Here is a 17,182-nt window from a genome sequence, read left to right as displayed (position 1 = left end):
TATAATCCCAGCTACTCAGGAGGCTGAGGCAGGAGAATTGCCTGAACCCAGGAGGCAGAGGTTGCAGTGAGAGGCAGAGGTTGCAGTGAGCCGAGATTGCACCACTGCACTCTAGCCTGGGCGACAGAGCAAGACTCCATCTCAAAAACAAACCAAAAACAAACAAACAAAAAAACCACTTCCCTCATTTATGTTAATAAATTCACCTTCAATAAGTTCCTCTGGCTGCATATCTAGAGTCTATCAAATGGTGACAGTGTCAATTTTCCTATGGTCAACTATCTCTTCTATAACTTCATTTACATTTCTCTCAAATTTCAATGAAAGGGTTATCATTTTTTGTTACTTTGTTTCATATCTGTTGGCCAATTTCCACTTTTGATTATCTATTTCTATAAAATATCATGTGGGCTTAACATTGGGAAAGACATTACAACTAGACACTTTATTGTCTGTATATAAACTTAATTGCCAACAGACCTTGAAGTAAATAGACTAGTGTGTATCTGTTTTTCACATAGTCATGTGTGGACTGGAGTACTAGCAATGAAGTTTGTACTTTACATAGTTACTCATAGTTAATATACTATGGTAACGGAAATTGGAACCATGGTGTTGGGTGACTAGTGTCACTTAACTAAACTGTGCTAACTGAAATTTATGCACATTAGAAATATGTAATATGAGGACTTCTAGTACATTAAGTTTAAATAAAATTAAACTCTAAAGTAAAAACAAGCACTAGACTTTAGATTCTACCATAAGGCAATAATTGGTATCAAACTTATCTTCCTACCATCAAGAAACTGAACAAAATATGTGAAACATATATTTCAAGACACTGAACAACAAACAATGCCAGAATGTAATCCCTGAATGACGGGAAACAAATAAGGTGACCCTTAAAATTATCCTAGTCTTCTACCTGAAGGTACTGTCCAGGCTGCTGCACAAGAAAGGGGAACTCAAACAGAGTACAATGGGACCACTTACTTGAGGAAACAAAATACATGAAGGCTAAAAAGAATTAGTGAGGCAGAATACTGAAGAATGAATTATGTAGAAAAAGGTTCCATATACCTGAATAGGACACCCCTGACTCAGTTCCTGAATACTAAGTCCTGTATGCATACAGTGAAATTCCACAACACTAGGCAAAAAACTACAACAGAACTATAAGCTCAGCAACTAGAAACTACACAGACCTGGGGCACATTTCTGTTCTGACTGGTCAGATTTCAGAAGCCTAATGAATACTTATGACATTCACTAGGAGCCTTAGAAAGCTCACATCTCAGTTGCTGGGATGAACTACACTAGAATAAAAGCTACACTAAAACTATCATAATAAAGCTTAAAATCAGCCACAAGAGCATCAAGTTGATCTGCAAAAAACTTAAGAGCACCAAAATAAACTCAACATCCTTTTAAAAAGATTTTTAAAATACAAATATTCAAAAATGTAATATCACAATGTCTACAACTAAATCTAAAATTACAAGACAAGAGGCACAAAATATGATTCATAACTAGGAGGACTATCAGTCAATGGAAGCAGACCCAGAAAAAAAAAAACTGACAATGAAATTAGCAGACCTAAGAATTAAAACAGCTATAATAACATGAACATAGTGATGTAGGGTATAAAAAAAGAATGAAATAAAAAGTTCCAGAATGAAAAATACAATGTTTGAAATGATAATTTCATGAAATAGGACTAGCAGCACATTTAAACTCTGTAGAAGATCAGTGAACCCGAGGAAGCAAAAATAAAGCACTAAGAGAAAAAAGACTAAGGAAACAAACTGAACAAAGCTTCAGTGACCTATAGGAAATTGTAAGTGGTCTAACACATGTATATCTGGTGTCTCAAAAGAAAATTAGAGAACAGGGATGGGCAGAAGCAGAAAATATATTTGGAAAATGCATATTTCCAAATATATCTGAAGAATGATAATAGACCAACCTATACAAAACTATAAAAAGTGCCAGAAATGGCCAGGTGCAGTGGCTCATGCCTGTAATCCCAGCACTTTGGGAGGCCGAGGCAGGTAGATTTCTTGAGGTCAGGAGTTCGAGACCAGCCTGGCCAACATGGTGAAATCCCATCTCTACTGAAAAAACAAAATAGCCAGGTGTAGGGGCCTGCACCTGTAATGCCAGCTACTCAGGAGGCTGAAGCAGGAGAACTGCTTGAACCCAGGAGGCGGAGGTTGCAGTGAGCTGAGATTGCCCCAGTGCACTTTAGCCTGGGCGACAGAGTGACACTGTCTCAAAAAAAAAAAAAAAGTGCCAGAAATACAAATATGTCAATATTTTTTAAATTGTTTCATTTAAAATTTTTTTAAAAAGTAAGCAATTTAAGCAAAAATAATAAGTTACAGTGTTCATAATATACATGAAAACAAAACGTATGACAATAATAACACAAAGGATAGGAATGTAGAAAACTGAAAATACAGTATATGTGAAGTGAAATATTTCCAGGCTGTGTTAAGTTAAAGATGCATATTGTTTTGTAAATCATATCTCTAAGAACAGTTGACTATCCAGAATATACTTTTACAACTTTTACAACTCAAAAAAATAAAAAATAAAAAATAAAAAAAGACAACTCAATTAAAAAATGGGCAAAAGAACTGAAAAGATATTACTCTCAACAGCACATTAAAAGGGTACTCTTCCTTTTTTTGTCCAAGACAGAGTCTTGCTCTGTCACCCAGGTTGGAGTGCAGTGGCATGATCTTGGCTCACTGCAATCTCCGACTCCCAGATTCAAGCAATTCTCCTGCCTCAGCCTCCAAGCAGCTGGGATTACAGGCACGCATCATCGTTCCTGGCTAATATTTGTATTTTTAGTAGAGACGGGGTTTCACCATGTTGGCCAGGCTGGTCTCCAACTCCTGACCTCATGATCCGCCCACCTTGGCCTCCAAAAGTGCTGGAATTACAGGTGTGAGCCACCCTGCGCAGCCAAGGTACTCTTCTTGACATCAGCGGTCATTGGGAAAATGAAAATCAAAACTACGATAATGTACCCTTCACACCCACTAGTATGGTAAGTTTAAAAAAAGAACTAAAGAAAGCTAAAAAGCAGCCATCCAGATATATTAGGAGAGAAGCATACCAGGAAATCCAGATGTACTAGAAGAAGCTTTATCAGTAAACTCCTGTCCAGTCTCAAAAGCTTTTGAAGTTACAATTAAAACAAGAAAACCCACAACAGAAAATAACAAGTGCTGACAAGGATGTGGAGAAACTGGAACCTTCATACATTGCTGGTGGGAATATAAAATAGTTCAGTAACCATGGGAAACAATTTGGCAGTGTCTCAAAAAATAAAACACAGAACTACCATAGCAATTTTGGTATATACCTACTTCTAGGTATATATCCAAAGAATTAAAAACAGGTAAACAAATACATGTATACACATGTTCATAGTAGCATTATTCAAAATTGGCAAAAGGTTGAAAACAGCCCAAAAATACTTATCAACGAATAAACAGATAAACAAATTCTGGTAACTCACGCACTGCACAATGACATTTTTAGTCAGCAATGAACTGCATATACCATGGTGGTCCCACAGATGATAATACCAACATTTTAACTACATCTTTTCTATGTCTAAGTATGTTTAGATACACAAATACTCCCTATTGTGTAACAACTGCCTACAATATTCAGTACAGTAACATGCTGTCCAGGTAGCCTGGGAGCAACAAGCTATAAGATATAGCCCAGGTGTATAGTAGGCTATATTACCTAGGTTTGTGTAAGTACACTAGATGACGTTCACACAATGTTGAACTCACCTAATGGCACATTTCTCAGAATGTATCCCCATCAAGTGACACATGACTGTATGTACATACAATGGAATATTATTCAGCCATAAAAATAAACTACTAATATATGCTATAACATGACTAAACCTCAAAAATATGGTAAGTGAAAGAAGTCATACACAAAAAGTCACATATTGTATGCTTCCATTTATATGAAATGTCCAGAATAGATAAATTCATATGGGCAGAATGCAGATTGGTGATTGCCAAGGGCTGAAGGAAGGGAATAGAAAGAAACTGCTTACTGGATAAAAGCTTTTACTTGGAATGATGTAAATGTCTTTCAACTACATAGAGGTAGTAGTTGCTAAACTACACAGAATTGTTCACTTTAAAATGGTTAATTTTATATTATGTGAACTTTACCTCAATGTTTTGTGTGGTTTTTTTTGTTTTTGTTTTTTTGTTTTTTGTTTTTGTTTTGAGATGGAGTTTTGCTCTTGTCGCCCAGGCTGGAGTGCAGTGGCACAATCTTGGTTCACTGCAACCTCCGTCTCCCCGGTTCAAGCGATTGCCCTGCCTCAGCCTCCCAAATAGCTGGGCTTTCATGCGCCCACCACCACGCCCGGCTAATTTTTTTGTATTTTTAGTAGAGTCAGGGTTTCACCGTGTTGGCTAGGCTGGTCTTGAACTCCTGACCTCAGATGATCCACCTGCCTCAGCCTCCCAAAGTGCTGGGATTACAGGGGTGGGCCACTGTGCCCGGCCAACCTCAATATTTTAACATGCAAATTGTCACCTCTAAAGCAACCATTAAAACAAAACAAAGGTACCTAGTAAGCCAATAGAAGGCATAAAATGGAATACTTAAATAGTAACAAAAAATAAATCCAAAAGAAAGCAGGAAAATTTTTTTAAAGGCAAAAAGGGCCAGGCCCAGTGACTCATAACTGTAATTCTAACACTTTGGGAGGCCCAGGTGGCAGATCGCTTGCGTCCATGAGTTGGAGACCAGCCTGGGCAACATGGCAAAACTCTGTCTCTGTAAAAAATACAAAAATTAGCCAGGCATAGTGGTGCATGCCTATAGTCCCAGCTACTCAGGAGGCTGAGATGAGAGGATCACTTGAGGCTGGGAGGGCAAGGCTGCAGTGAACAGAGATCACTCCACTGCATTTCAGCCTGGGTGACAGAGTGAGACCCTGTCTCAGAAAAAGAAAATAAATTTTTAAAAAAAGAAGAAAAAGAACAGATGGGAAAAAACAAACAAATAGCAAAATGATCAATTTAAATTTAACCATACTGATCACTACACTAAATGTATGGTCTAAACATACTCTCCAATACAATAACCACTAGTCACATACGGCTACTGAGCACTTGAATGGTGGCTAGTCCAAATTGAAATATGTTACAACTTTAAAATACCCATTGATTTTTAAAAACTTAATACAAAAAGGTGAAATATCTAATTCATAATTGTATATTAATTATATTTTGAAATAATGTTTAGGCCAGGCGCAGTGGCTCACGCCTGTAATCCCAGCACTTTGGGAGGCCGAGGTGGGCAGATCACGAGGTCAAGAGATCGAGGCCATCCTGGCCAACATGGTAAAACCCTGTCTCTACTAAAAATACAAAAAATTAGCTGGGCATGGTGGTACGCACCTGTAGTCCCAGCTTCTTGGGAGGCTGAGGCAGGAAAATTGCTTGAACCTGGGAGGTGGAGGTTGCAATGAGCCGAGATTGCGCCACTGCACTCCAGCCTGGTGACAGAACGAGACTCTGTCTCACAAAAAAAAAAAAAAAAAAGAAAAAGAAAAAGAAAAAAATTAATGTTTAAACTACACTGTGTTAGGCTGGGCACAGTGGCTCAGGCCTGTCATCTTGCACTTTGGGAGGCGAAGGTGGGCGGATTGCCTGAGCTCGGGAGTTCAAGACCAGCTTGGGCAACATGGCAAAACCCCATCTCTACTAAAAATACAGAAATTAACCAGGTGTAGTGGCGCATACCTGTAGTCCACGAGAATCACTTGAAGCCAGAGGCGGAGTTTGCAGTGAGCCAAGATCACGCCACTTCACTCCAGCCTGGGCAACAAAGCGAGACTGTTTCCAAAGAAATAAAAACAAAAATAAAAAATTACGGTGTGTTAAATAAAATACATTATGAAAATTTCAACTTTCTTTTCACTTTTTTGTAAGAGACATGGTCTCATTGTCAACCAGGATGGAGTGCAGTGGTATGATCACAGCTCCCTGGAACCTCAAACTCCTGAGCTCAAGAGATCCTCCTGCCTCAGCCTTCCAAGTAGATGGGACTACAGGTGTATACCACTACGCCTAATTTTTTTTTTTTTTTTTTTTTTGGGTACAGACAAGTTCTTGCTATATTACCCAGGCAGGTCTCATACTCCTGGCCTCAACTGATCCTCCCACCTCGGCCTCCTAAAACGCTGGGATTACAAGCATGAGCCACCTTGCCCAGCTTCATTTTACATTTTCAATGCAGCTACAAGAAAATTTAAAAGTATATACTTGGTTGGCATCTGTGGTAAACATTTCTATTGGACAGTGCAAGTATAAACAAAGAAGGACAGATGATCAGGACAGATGATCAGGACAGATGATTAATTTAAAAACCGACATAATTATCTATTAATGTATACCAATAAATTAAAAGTAAAAAGCTTAAAGAAGCTGTATCATAAAAACAGTCATAAGAAAGCTGAGGCCGGGCACGGTGGCTCACGCCTGTAATCCCAGCACTTTGCGAGGCTGAGGTGGGTAGATCACCTGAGGTCAGGAGTTCAAGACCAGCCTGGCCAACATGGCAAAACCCTGTCTATATTAAAAACACAAAAATTAGCTAGCTGTGATGGCACGTGCCTGTAACTCCAGCTACTTGGGAGGCTGAGGCAGGAGAATCACTTGAACCCAGGAGGTGGAGGTACAGTGAGCCAAGATCACACCACTGCACTCCAGCCTGGGTGAAAGAGTGAGACTCCGTCTCAAAAAAAAAAAAAAAAAAAAAAAAGAAAGCTGAGATGGCTATGTTAACATGAAAGTTTACCTCGGAACAAAGAGTATAAGCAGTAGGCTGGGTGCAGTGGCTCACACCTGTAATCCCAGCACTTTGGGAGGCTGAGGCGGGCGGATCACGAGGTCAGGAGATCAAGACCACGGTGAAACCCCGTCTCTACTAAAAATACAAAATGTTAGCCGGGCGTAGTGGCGGGCACCGTGTAGTCCCAGCTACTCGGGAGGCTGAGGCAGGAGAATGGCATGAACCCGGGAGGCGGAGCTTGCAGTGAGCTGAGATAGCGCCACTGCACTCCAGCCTGGGCGACAGAGCGAGACTCCATCTCAAAAAAAAAAAAAAAAGTACAAGCAGTAATAAAGAGGACTATTTCATAATTATAAAAAGGTTAATTCATCGAGAATAATCCTAAAAGTATATGTACCACTACTAACAATTTCAAAATAAGCAAAAAACTCAGAACTAAAGGGAAAATACACAAATCTACATAGTTTGAGAGCCTAACATAACTCTCTCAGCTATTGATAGAATAAGCAACAAAGAAGTGACAAGCACAGTAATAATAAACTTGATGTAATGATTTATCTAGAACACTTCACCCAACAACTGCAGTATACACACACATTCTTTTCAAGCACACTTGCTACACTTTACCAAAACAGACCTTAAGATGGGCCATGAAGGAAGTTCAAAGGACTGAACTTGCAGTGTATGTTGTTGACTAGCATAAATCAATATCAAAAGGATAATTAACTAGAAGGGGTTCTAGTTCCATGTAAGATGGAGTAAGTGCACTCCATCCTGTATTTCCCACTGAAGGCAACCACTAAGAAATGGACAGAACATATAGAACAACTATTTGAAGACTCAAAAAATTAAATACTAGCAGGTAATTGGAGAAGACTTTTACATAACACTCAACCAATAATGAATTTATCTTTTTATTATTCCTCCAGTATCCACCAGCCTGGACTGCTGCCTGAAACCCACAAGTGGGTATTGGTGTCAGTAAAGAGAGCTCCAGGAAAAGCCCTCTAGTTCTAGCTTAAGGAGTGCAGAAGGAGTATCGTAACACTCAGAGAGAATGGCAAAAATCTCCCATTTTTCTTTAAAGTTCTTGCTATTCTCTCAAAGCAATTCCATGAGGAAAGCCACAGCAGAAGCAGAGACCCAAAGAAGGCTAAAACTCTGAAGTAAGGAAACCTTCCTCTCTGATCAGAGGAGTTGTGATCCTAAAAGGGTGAGACAAAACCTCATTGCTTTTTTTTTTTCCTCTAGCCTCCCATTGCGTAGCCCCATATGCAGTAACAGACGCAGGATTAAATAAAGTCCTAGCTTTCTGGCTGGAGGACTGAAAAAGGCGGCCCCAGGGAACCAGATAGTACTGGGGAGATTGTACAGAGGGAGGAACTCAAGAAAATGGCCTCATAAAGTGGTTAATGAACTCCTATCTTCACCCCCAAGCTGCACATGGGTGGATATAACCCAAAACGGTAAGGCATAGACTTTTTTTTTTTTTTTTTTTAAGATGGAGTCTAGCTCTGTTACCCAGGCTGGAGTGCAGTGGCACCATCTAGGCTCACTGCAAGCTCTGTCTCCTGGGTTCATCCCATTCTCCTGCCTCAGCCTCCCGAGTAGCTGGGACTACAGGCACCTGCCACCACGCCCGGCTAATTTTTTGTATTTTTAGTAGAGATGGAGTTTCACCATATTAGCCAGGATGGTCTCGATCTCCTGACCTCGTGATCCGCCCACCTCGGCCTCCCAAAGTGCTGGGATTACAGGTGTGAGCCACTGCACTCGGCCAGGCATAGACTTTGAGAACTGAACTACGAGATGGACTATCATCCAGATTCCACAATGGCCATCAAGTGGCACACGCATGGAATATATCTCAATAGAACTGCAAAGGCTTTCAAAATGTAACAGACATTGAAACCACAATCCTACAGAATCTCAACTTGTAGACTGCAGCCAACTGGGTTGAATGCCTGACAAAAATATCAACATTTTCAATACAATTTAAATAAAACTGAGCTGCATAATATTAAAAAAGCCAAGGATATAACGCAAAAATTACTTGGTATACTAAAAAGGGGAAAACTTCAACTGGTATCAACAGATGCCAATACCAAGATGGCACAGATGGTGAAATTAACTTTAAAGGCAAAGACTGTAATATAGCTAGGATTGGCTGGGTGCGGTGGCTCACACCTGTAATCCCAGCACTTTGGGAGGCCGAGGAGGGCGGATCATAAGGTCAGGAGATTGAGGCCCTCCTGGCTAACACGGTGAAACCCCGTCTCTACCAAAAATACAAAAAATTAGTTGGGCATGATGGCGGGCGCCTGTAGTCCCAGCTACTCGAGAGGCTGAGGCAGGAGAATGGCATGAACCCGGTAGGCAGAGCTTGCAGTGAGCTGAGATGCGCCACTGCACTCCAGCCTGGGTGACAGAGCGAGACTGTCTCAAAAAAAAAAAAAAAAAAAAATATATATATATATATATATATACACACACACATACACATAGATAGGATTAAAATGTTCCAATAACTAAAAACACTCTTGAAAGAAAGAGAGTACCAGCAAAGAAACAACAGATATAAAGAACTAAATGGGCCAGGTGCAGTGGCTCACGCCTATAATCCCAGCACTTTGGGAGGCCAAGGCAGGAGGATTGCTTCAGCCCAGGAGTTCCAGACGAGCCTGAAAAACAGGGCAAGACCCTGTCTCTACAGAAAATTTCTTACAAAATTAGCCAAGCCTGGTGGCACATTCCTGTAGTCCCAGCTACTTGAGGGGCTGAGGTGGGAAGATCTCTTGAGCCTGAGAGGTCGAGGCTGCAGTGAGCCACGATCATGCTACTGCACTCTGGTTTGGGCAACAGAGCTAGACCTGTCTCAAAGTGGGGAAGTAAAAAAAGGGGGTCAGGGGAAGAACTAAATGGGAATGAGAAAACTGAAAATAAAATTTTTAAACTCACTGGATGGTCTCAAGAGCAGAATGGAGATTACAGACCAATATCCCTTATGGCCATATAGGCAAAAATCCTCAACAAAATAATGGCAAATAAAATCCAGCAACACAGAAAAAGGAATATACATCATGACTAAGTAGGATTTATCTTAGGAATGCAAGGGCGGCTGCCTTGTGTCCTAAAGGTATTCCAATGCCTGGTTCCAAGTCCTTATGGGGCCTTACTGGACATCTTTTCCCCTTTAGTTCCATGAGCTATCTCTGTACCCTTAAAATACTCTCCCTTCTTGCTTAAAGGGGGAATGAAGCAATCTGTTACTTGAAATGAAAAGTACTTGATGAAGACAGAAATACAATTTTAAAATGTGTATCGTCCCCAGAGAAGACACCTCAGGAAGCTACACTTATTCCAACAATGCCATCAATGCTTAGAAATTTTAATTTAAGTCTTTAAAAATGAAACTGGATTGACTTTACAAAAGCTAAATGAGTCCCTGCTTTTAAAGAGTTTATAATCTAGTAGAGAAAAAGAGATTTAAAGGTTTAGCCACCACACATTAACATTTATAAACATTAGAAAACACCAGATAAAACTGAGATTCAAATGTAAAATATTACTAGTCTGATATCATTATTGTTAGACCATATAAACTCACACTATTGTTATAACCTCTGGATGCTTAGCCCACTGTTGTACACACAGCAGTGTTTAAGGAATCCCTGGTGAAATGAACTGCTGAATTATCATGACAACTGAGAAGGCATGACATATCAGGTTGTGGAACAGACTTGTCCTCAAACCAATTGTATGACTTTGAGAAGTTCACTTAATTTCTATACACTTCACCTTCTTTGCTGGTAAAATGGATAGAATAAGATATTTCTAACTACCTTACAGCAATAAAATTCCACAATTCTGTAATTTAAGTCCATCTATAATACTTCTAATATAGAATTTTTAAAATAGGAATTATTTTCTCCACGAAACTTGGACTAAAGGGATGAGAATCCCTTTAAACAAGAAAGTGAAGAGGGGGAGCAGCTCCTAATGTTTATTTACAATTGTTAAAATTTGGGTGCCTTCTAAAATAAATTATATTCATTATTATTTATTAAGTAGGCAATTAGTCAAATACAACACTGATAAACTAGAATTTTGAACAAACAAATGCTTTAAAATTCTAATAACTATGCATAAGCAGTAAATTATTCTTACTTGAATTTCTACTGCTTTGTAGAGCAGGGTTACTAAGTACATAATTACATAAGAGAGTCACCCAACTTCCAAAGGAGCCATTCCAGTGAATTGTGTAAATAATATGCTTTAAAAAAAATAACCTCCTCACATATGAATTTAGATTTATCAGATATGAAGTAGCTGTATACCTGTGAGACTAGCATACAGCCTTAAAAAGGCCTTCCTAATTATGAATTTACCAGAGAGACTAGAATGACCCAAAACAAATTAATATAGACTTTTTTTCATAACTTCCTATAAAAACATTTTCACTATTCTGCTTCAGTACAGAAAACAAAAGATCTTAAAAGTCACTGGCTTGAGGTAAGAACTCCAGAGCATAAGACAATAACCAAATTTTTCTAACATCAACATTCTGTTTTTCTTTTTTCCTTCTTTTTTTGCCCTGCTAAGCACTCTAGAAAGAAACATTGTTTTTCTTTTTCTTTTTTTTTTTTTTTTGAGATGAGGTCTCGCTCTGTCACCCAGGCTGGAGTGCAGTGGCATAATCATAGCTCACTGCAGCCTCAAACTCCTGGCCTCAAGAGATCCTCCCGACTCAGCCTCAGAAAGTGCCAGGATTACACGTGTGAGCCACTGCAAGCAGCCTCTTTTTCTTAATTCACTCAATATTTGTATTTTATGTTTCTTTCATTTGTATCAACATAATAAATTCTAAATATTTGGTCTATGGCTGCTTTTACTATAAGATTGTTGAATCTGAAAGAGTAAGATAAAAACAATTGTTTTTAATCCCATAAAATATTCAACATCAGAAGACAGCAGGGCATCACAACAATGCTTTGATGCTACATGTTTTCTATACCAAAAAAGCCATTTTTAATACCCACCTACAAGAAATCAATCAACCATCTTAGTAAGCAAATTTATACATACAGCCAGGTGGTATCTTTATTCTCCCCTTGACAGAACAAAAAGTTAAGGATGTTCACTTACACTCTTTGCCACACTGTTAAAAATCACCTCATGCTAAGTAAAGAATTTCTGTATTTTTGAATGCTCATTCACGTGATAAGAGTGAAACTGCAATTTACCTCTGATTAGGTTTTACAAACTCAATCACCTATACCTGTACTTAAATACCCTTTAAATCATGCCACAACAAAATTACTTGGCTATTCTGAAACTTCATTGTATTAAATTCAAGTCAAATCTCGTTGCAATAAGTTCGAAGGGACTGTCCAAATTCTTTTATTGCCATAGAATTTATTGTATTAAATATTATTTGAAATAACTACGCTACCAGCTGAGGCCTGGGAATCATGGGGTTACACAATTTCTGATGATGTGAAGCTGGCCTATACACAAATTTCAAATGATTGCAGTGTTCGGTGGGAAGATTCAGCTTTTGATATTTCTGAAAGATGGAGGATAGTGGGGACGGAAAAAAGGAGGGAAAGGAAGGCAGAGGAAAATGAAAAAAGAAAAAGCTTGGTTATAACAAGAAGAGCAAATAGAAGTTGAAGTAGTCTTCCATTTTGATGAAAGGCATTTGCAACACTCTTTTTTTCCCCTAGATGGATTTACATGTTTGTTCATAGCAGTTGCTATGACTCAACAGAGGCTGGTATCATGTTAATAATCTACATATTAAGGCCAGGCTGGCCGTCATAGGAAAGATCAGAGCTCTTGCCCCTCACTTCCCAGGCAAAAACAGCCAAATAAGCCAGAGTAAAATCCTTTGACAGGGAGAGGAGGCAAATCCTTCTCATTGATAGGGAGAGGAGGCAAATCCTTAGCATTAGACTTATGGATCATCTTCCTCTACAGATGTGTTTGCTCTAACAATGAGTTCAAAAGGGAGCTATCTGGAGCTTTCTTCTTAAGGAGAGGGAAACTCCACTCATGAAAGGATCCCCTGATACTCAGCAGTATTTCAATGACTGCAAACCAAGTTTCCCAGCCCTCTTGGGTACTCCTTAATTTAACTTTTGTGTAGAAGTAGAGAAAAGAAAATTACTTGCTCATTAAGAAAGAGAATAAATGCCTACATAAATAAATGCAACCATATTACATCTGATTTCCCGCACATCACAGGTCAGCACAAAGAAGAAACTCATTTTCAGCAGTGTATTTACTTTGCTATTTGCAAATCACTGACTGATTGGCAGCTACAATATATGAAATAAATAACAATTTCAAAGACCAAGTGTCATGTTCCCTGGTAAGTAACAAAAATGAACATTATCTACCCTCCCCATCCAGTTTATGGAATTTAGCAGGAGAATAGGTTATTGGCTATTTCATTGCCTGATACATTGTGAGGCCTTCTTTTGTGATGGTATGGTTATTACTGAGGTTAGACAAGAAATTCTCCTTTCTCTCAGGACATTAGTATTAAGAGTTACATATTCACAAGAAGGATCCAAAATGAGTATTTCTGAAGCAAGTGAGATATGACAAGAAATTGTGAAATGGGAATGATGAATATACCTAATTTTTTTTTCTTCCAGGAAAATAAAGTACCTGATCTTCCAATCCAATTTATCATAAGCCAAGATGTAAACTGGTAAATCTCAAATGCACAACCTGATGATATTGCCTACTTTAGACACCAATCTAAAAATCAGTGCATCAAATTTTAATGTAAAACATTTTAACAGATTTACAAACTTCTGCTTGCAAACTTCTGTTTGCAAATCTATTAAAATCTGTTAGCTTTAAAAACTTCTGTTAGGAGAAAGGGAGATTCACATCCTTGCATTGTGACATTCCAGTGGGGCAACAATAGCTAGGCACACAGAATATAGGTACTGACAGTCTTTCATTTTGAACTCCTTTACAAAATGTTAGCTAGCTTGTTAATGCAATCTTTGAACTGTTTGCTGGGTATCTGAACCATTTAATAGCCTAAGTTGTATGACCTAAGTCGTGAGTCATACATGACCTGCTACCATTAAATAACAGCAAAAAGGAATGAGCTTTTTAAAAATTCTAAAAAAAAAAAAAAAAAAAAAAGGTGATTCTAGTTATAGTTCTCCCTTCTCCTCCTCCATCTTTTTCTTCTTTTTAAAAATAGGTTTCTGGACAGGCATGACGGCTCACGCCTGTAATCCCAGCACTTTGGGAGGCCGAGGTGGGTGGATCATTTGAGGTCAGGAATTCAAGACCAGCTTGGCCAACATGGTGAAACCCCATCTCTACTAAAAATACAAAAAAATTAGCCGGGGATGGTGGCGCATGCCTGTAGTCCCAGTTACTCAGGAGGCTGATGCAGGAGAATCGCTTGAGCCCAGGAGGCGGACGTTGCAGTGAGCCAAGATCGCACCACTGCATTCCAGTCTGGGCAACAGAGTGAGACTCTATCTCAAAAGAAAAAAAACAAAAAAGGTTTCTTCTCTATACCTACATGAAAGGCCAGATTTCGGTTAGCCAGGCAAAACCAGGCAATGTATACAGTGAAGAGGTTATTGATGAAGACCAACTTATGCTCAGGCAAAATCAACCTGGATTTTCATGAAAATATTCAATGGATTACTTTAAAACACTGTTCCTATGGTCAATATTATTTCTCATAACTGACGAGTTTACAACACAGTTTTCAACCACAACACAGGAACATCAAATATAAAATCCTCCACTAAAGGGCAAAGGATGATGGTATTAGTGTACGCAACTCACACTCAGATAATGTTCAACTATGTGCAATTAAATATGAATTAAAATAAGAAAATTTCAGCTGGGCGCAGTTGCTCATGCCTATAATCCCAGCACTTTGGGAGGCCGAGGCAGGCGGATCACGAGGTCAGGAGATTGAGAACATCCTGGCTAACACGATGAAACCCAGTGTCTACTAAAAAATACAAAACATTATCTGGGCACAGTGGCGGGCGCCTGTAGTCCCAGCTACTCGGGAGGCTGAGGCAGGAGAATGGTGTGAACCCGGAAGGCGGAGCTTGCAGCGAGCCGAGATCGCACCACTGTACTCCAGCGACAGAGCAAGAGTCCGTCTCAAAAAAACAAAAAAAGAAAAAAAGAAATTTTCAACACACATTTTTAGATAAAATACTTAATTTTATGGATATTTATAGCATGTGTCCAGTCTTACAGAACTCCACCTTCTTCCACCTTATTTGTAATATAAACTGCTCTTAAACCACTTTAATACATCTTTACTAGAAGACTTATTTTACACAGTACCTACCAAGCAGCAGATCAATACTCTAATACAGAGATGCCAATGCCATTACCACAAAAACCTGTGCAAGCAGCCAGCTGCTGAACAAAGACCACGGTTTTCATCAGGTTTATTCCTAACATGTCTCCACTCCAATAGGATGAAATATCTTGCTGTGATGAGCAAGTGGAATTTGGGAAGGAAATAATGGCATTTTTAAAAACACTTAAGAAGCTTTGATTACAGAGAAAGTTTGAAAGATAGAGCTAAAATAAATTTATTCACACTTACAGGATGTTTATCATTTATCATCAAATCCATCTGTTCATAGGCAATCATAATGCTGCATGTGATGCCTTACCAATTGCCATGGTATTAGATATTTACATTACAATTCAACACTTAAGACTAAAATGATACAGTAACAGGGTATGAAAAAAGTGAAAATTAAGCACTGGGTGAGAAATGGGGGAAAGAGGAAAGGAAAACACCCTATTTTTTAAAAGTCATTTTCAATAAATAAATTTCCTAACTTTGCTTTCTAAATTTGCTACCAAAAAATCATTATTCACAAGCTTTTCATAGTTATTACATTTCTTTCCTTCATAGCACAATTATGATCTGAGGCAATAAAATTGAGTTGAAACACAATTAGAAAGGACAGAGATCTGTCTACACATGGTGGTACTAGCAACTTGTGGCACCAGAGGGATTTAACTTTTGTCAAAAACCAATTCTCCCTGTCTTTTCTTACACTATTTACTTTCAATGGACTAAAGCTGCAATACATCCTTTCTAGACTAGCTTTAATCATTTCCACAACTGTGGTTGCCATGACAACAGGTTGCAGCTTATCTGGGCTGTTTTCATTTTCCCCATTTGAGTTGCCATAACAACACAATCACTCTGCCTTTCTGCAATATGTAACAACTTTATTTTAGGATTGTATTCTTAAGGATACTGGATTTCCCCACTAACAAAGTAAATAAGAGAATTTATATAAGAATTTTATTTCAATAACATAACACCCAACTTTAAAATCTTTTGGAGAGGCTGGGCGCAGTGGCTCATGCCTGTAATCTCAGCACTTTGGGAGGCCGAGGCAAGTGGATCACCTGTGGTCAGGACTTTGAGACCAACCTGGCCAACATGGTGAAACCTCGTCTCTACTAAAAATACAAAAAATTAGCTAGGCGTGGTGGCAGATGCCTGTAATCCCAGTTACTTTGGAGGCTGAGGCAGGAGAATTGCTTGAATCCGGGAGGCGGAGGTTCCGATGAGCCAAGATCATGCCACTGCACTCCAGCCTGAGTGACAGAGTGAGACTCTGTCTCAAAAAAAAAAAAAAAAAAATCTTTTGGAGATAGAATTACTTTGATAGGGACTTTCATCATGTAAAAACAAACATCAACAAACCCTGATGAATATCTGCTGAAATCTAAAGACTGTCTACCGTTAGTAGTGACTGATGTTTCCACAGACTTTCACAAACAAGAGACAGCAATACCAACATGATTATGAGCTATGAGAAAGTGTCCATTAATACCTGTCCTAAGTAGATCAAAAATGAAAATAGTTCTATACCACATATTTTGCTGTCGTAATCCAACATTATTTGTTAAGAGTACCACAGAACAAGTGAGTAGTGGGCTTAATACTAGCTGAACTCCATTTAAAATCTTTACCTCGCTCGAGACCAGCCTGGGCAACACAGTGAGACCATGTCTCTACCAAAAAAAAAAAAAAAAAAAAACTTCACCTCCCATTCAAGTTTTCGCATAGTGGCAGAATCTTGCAGAAATTCATAAAGTTCAACTACTTTTACAGTATAAAATGAGCATTTATAAAAACTCACATTCATTGACAAAAATTAAAGAAAAGCATTATTCTAATTGGCGGTATAAAAATTTTAAAATATTCTGGCTACTAGATCACCATATCCATTACTAGGTCCATCATGTTGGGAAATGAGAGCAAAGACAGTGTGTTTTTTAAAGAACT

General features: G+C 38.7%; 1 protein-coding gene across 12 annotated transcripts in view; it reads right to left on the bottom strand.

Moving 5' to 3' along the window:
• Positions 1-17,182, bottom strand: part of BTRC (beta-transducin repeat containing E3 ubiquitin protein ligase) — a 201,033-nt gene that overhangs the window by 143,366 nt on the left and 40,485 nt on the right. For 2 of the 12 annotated variants that reach the window (XM_055093295.2, XM_063607857.1), the window contains exon 2: positions 5,805-5,897. The exons of 9 other annotated variants lie outside the window; for them this stretch is intronic. In XM_055093295.2, the coding sequence (XP_054949270.1) occupies positions 5,805-5,897 (93 nt within the window). Of the gene's footprint in view, positions 1-5,459; positions 5,775-5,804; positions 5,898-17,182 lie in introns of those variants that run through there. One more of the 12 variants, XM_063607858.1, reaches the window with a different exon arrangement.

The sequence above is a fragment of the Pan paniscus genome, chromosome 8, assembly GCF_029289425.2.
Source record: "Pan paniscus chromosome 8, NHGRI_mPanPan1-v2.0_pri, whole genome shotgun sequence".
In the NCBI taxonomy this organism is placed as follows: Eukaryota; Metazoa; Chordata; class Mammalia; order Primates; family Hominidae; genus Pan; species Pan paniscus.
This window is presented reverse-complemented; position numbering and strand designations above follow the sequence as displayed.